This window comes from Nematolebias whitei, chromosome 19 (genome assembly GCF_014905685.2).
Source record: "Nematolebias whitei isolate Nwh7 chromosome 19, NemWhi1, whole genome shotgun sequence".
Taxonomy (NCBI): Eukaryota; Metazoa; Chordata; class Actinopteri; order Cyprinodontiformes; family Rivulidae; genus Nematolebias; species Nematolebias whitei.
Window position 1 is genome coordinate 13504596 of NC_056516.1, and position 2395 is coordinate 13506990.

At 45.1% G+C, this 2395-nt stretch overlaps 1 protein-coding gene across 1 annotated transcript in view; it reads right to left on the reverse strand.

Moving 5' to 3' along the window:
* tert (telomerase reverse transcriptase) overlaps positions 1 to 2395 on the reverse strand; it is a 41292-nt gene that overhangs the window by 8373 nt on the left and 30524 nt on the right. Inside the window, exons 14-15 of the mRNA XM_037693635.1 lie at positions 2253 to 2377; positions 2034 to 2171 (exon numbers count right to left, since the gene is read on the reverse strand). Of these exons, the coding sequence (XP_037549563.1) occupies positions 2034 to 2171; positions 2253 to 2377 (263 nt within the window). The remainder of the gene's footprint in view (positions 1 to 2033; positions 2172 to 2252; positions 2378 to 2395) is intronic.

A 2395-nucleotide genomic window follows, 5' to 3' on the forward strand; every position in this document is an offset into this window, starting at 1 on the left:
GAGGAACAGCTTCTACCCTGAGGCTGTTAGACTCATGAATCTCTAACCAGGATAATCACTGTGAAAAAAATCACATCATGTTGCTGATCTGTTTCATGTTGCTGCTGATCTGTTTCATGGTGCTGCTGATCTGTTTCATGTTGCTGTGTTCATGCGTGCTCATCTGCTCACACAGACTCATGTTCGTGATGCTGTTTGACGTAGTTTTTATGCTGTTAGTGGGGCAGCAAGGTGGTGCAACTGGTAGAGCTGCTGCTGCCTCTCAGCGCACAGGTCCCCGGTTCAAATCCCGGTCTGGGGGCCTTTCTGGGTGTAGTTTGCATGTTCTCTCTGTGCATGCGTGGGTTTTCTCCAGGTACTCCAGTTTCCTCCCACAGACCAAAAACACGCATGTTAGACTGATTGGTGACTCTAAATTGTCCCTAGGTGTGAGTGAGAGAGTGAATGGTTGTTTGTCTCGTTTGTCTCTGTGTCCCTGCGATGGACTGAAGACCTGTCCAGGGTGTCCCCTGCTCCTCGCACAGTGATTGCTGGACATGGGCACCGGCGACCCCCGTGACCCTAAATGGAAGAAGCGGGTAAAAGATGATTGATGGATGCTACTAGTGCTTAGTGTATATTTAGTTGATGTTTTTCTTTTACATTTTATTGTTGGTTGTAACATCATCATTCAACACTTGTTCTCAAGGGCGGACGTCTCCTCCTCTCCCTCTCCACTTTGCTTTAGCTCTGTCCTGTCTGTGAAACTGCTTTAGAGCCTCTCTTCTACAAATCTTCTGAATCATAACTATGGACTTGGATTTGATCAGTTGGTCCCTCAACATACTTTACAACATTTCTTTGAAGAGAAGACAGGCTTTAGGTGAACCTATTTTCCCTGTTGGCACGCAGCTGGATATCTCATCGACTTTGAAGACTTGATGATGCGTCTATCTCTGCGGTCGACTGTGGATTTTAAGGACACATTTATAATTGGATTTATGATAACTGGTTCCTGGTCTATCAACAAACAAGGAAGTCGTCGGCAGCAAATCTGGACCTGGTCAGGCTGCCTGCCTTATATGATGACTTGGTTCGTGCCTCGAGCACCCAGACTTTTGGCAGAATGAATCAGAGCACGGGGATTATTCTCAGGCATGTTCCATTGGTGTGGTCATTTAATTTGAACATTTCAAATCTGAGTGGACCGACACAGACTCAAGGTAGATGTCATTAAGTCATTAAAGTTCTGTCTGTCCCCAAAACAATCGTATTTATCTGAATGTGGCTCCCTGACTGCTGACAGGTGATCTTATCTCAACCCGCCTGGAAGTTTTGTAACCTGATCCTCTACCCCCTCCCTCCCCTCCTACTGAGGAATTTCCATGAACTTTTCAGAGGAGTCCAGCTGAATAAACATTCTGTCATCATTTCAGAACTCTGGATTCGTCTCTGGTCCTCGACACCCACCCCGAGTGTGCACGGATCTCTGCAGAGGGAACTTTATGAACTAAGTGATTTTATCTGAACGCTGCAGTGCCTCTGTGTGTTGTCTCTGGCTGCTCACTGCCCTTGCATCACCCCCCCCCACACACACACACACACACACGTAATGTCGGTGTCATGATGCGCTCGTGTGCGAGATTATTTTTCATTACCACACTGTTGACCTTCAAACAGAGGTTAAAAGCGCGTTAGGAATATTTTTTTTGTCTCCATACCCTATGTGTCATTTTTCATCACCTTTATTGTCTGTCCAAACAGATCTCACTTGTAAATGAGTCTTCGAGTTCAATGTGACTTGTCTGTTTAAATAAAGGTTGAATGAATGAATGAAACTGGGACCCTGAGTACAACAATCTCGTTCCACCATATGTACCACATGTGGTGGAATGACAATAAAGAAACTCTGACTGATAAACTTATGAAATGTGAAACTAGACTAAATGTTCACTTCAGTGTTGGTGATAAGTTCACAGGAAAAAACTATTTGTGCTCCTTATTTTAGATTTGCTATGAAACTATAAACACTTGTGTTTGCTGTAGGGACACACGTTTGTGCAGGTGCGGCAGCAGATCTTTATAAAGTGAACGATGCTTGGACAGAACCAGCAGGAAGGACAGACAGAAGAGCAGCTCCACCGCCTCAAACTGAACCGTGCCTGTCTGGTCTTTACCACCCAAAGTCAGTCCTGCAGAGAGAAAAGAGATGAAACTATAAAATCAAACATTTCCCCTGATCCTTCGTTGGATGTCCAAAGTGAAAGTGTTACCCTTGTTGCTGGACCTGATGAGCTTGTTGGTGTACTGGGCCATGTCCCATATCATCTGCAGGAAGTAAACTGGATTTTTAGCAACTGTCTGACCAAAGGGCAAACTCTGGGCACACACGTGGAACCTGAGGAGAAAAAAATAC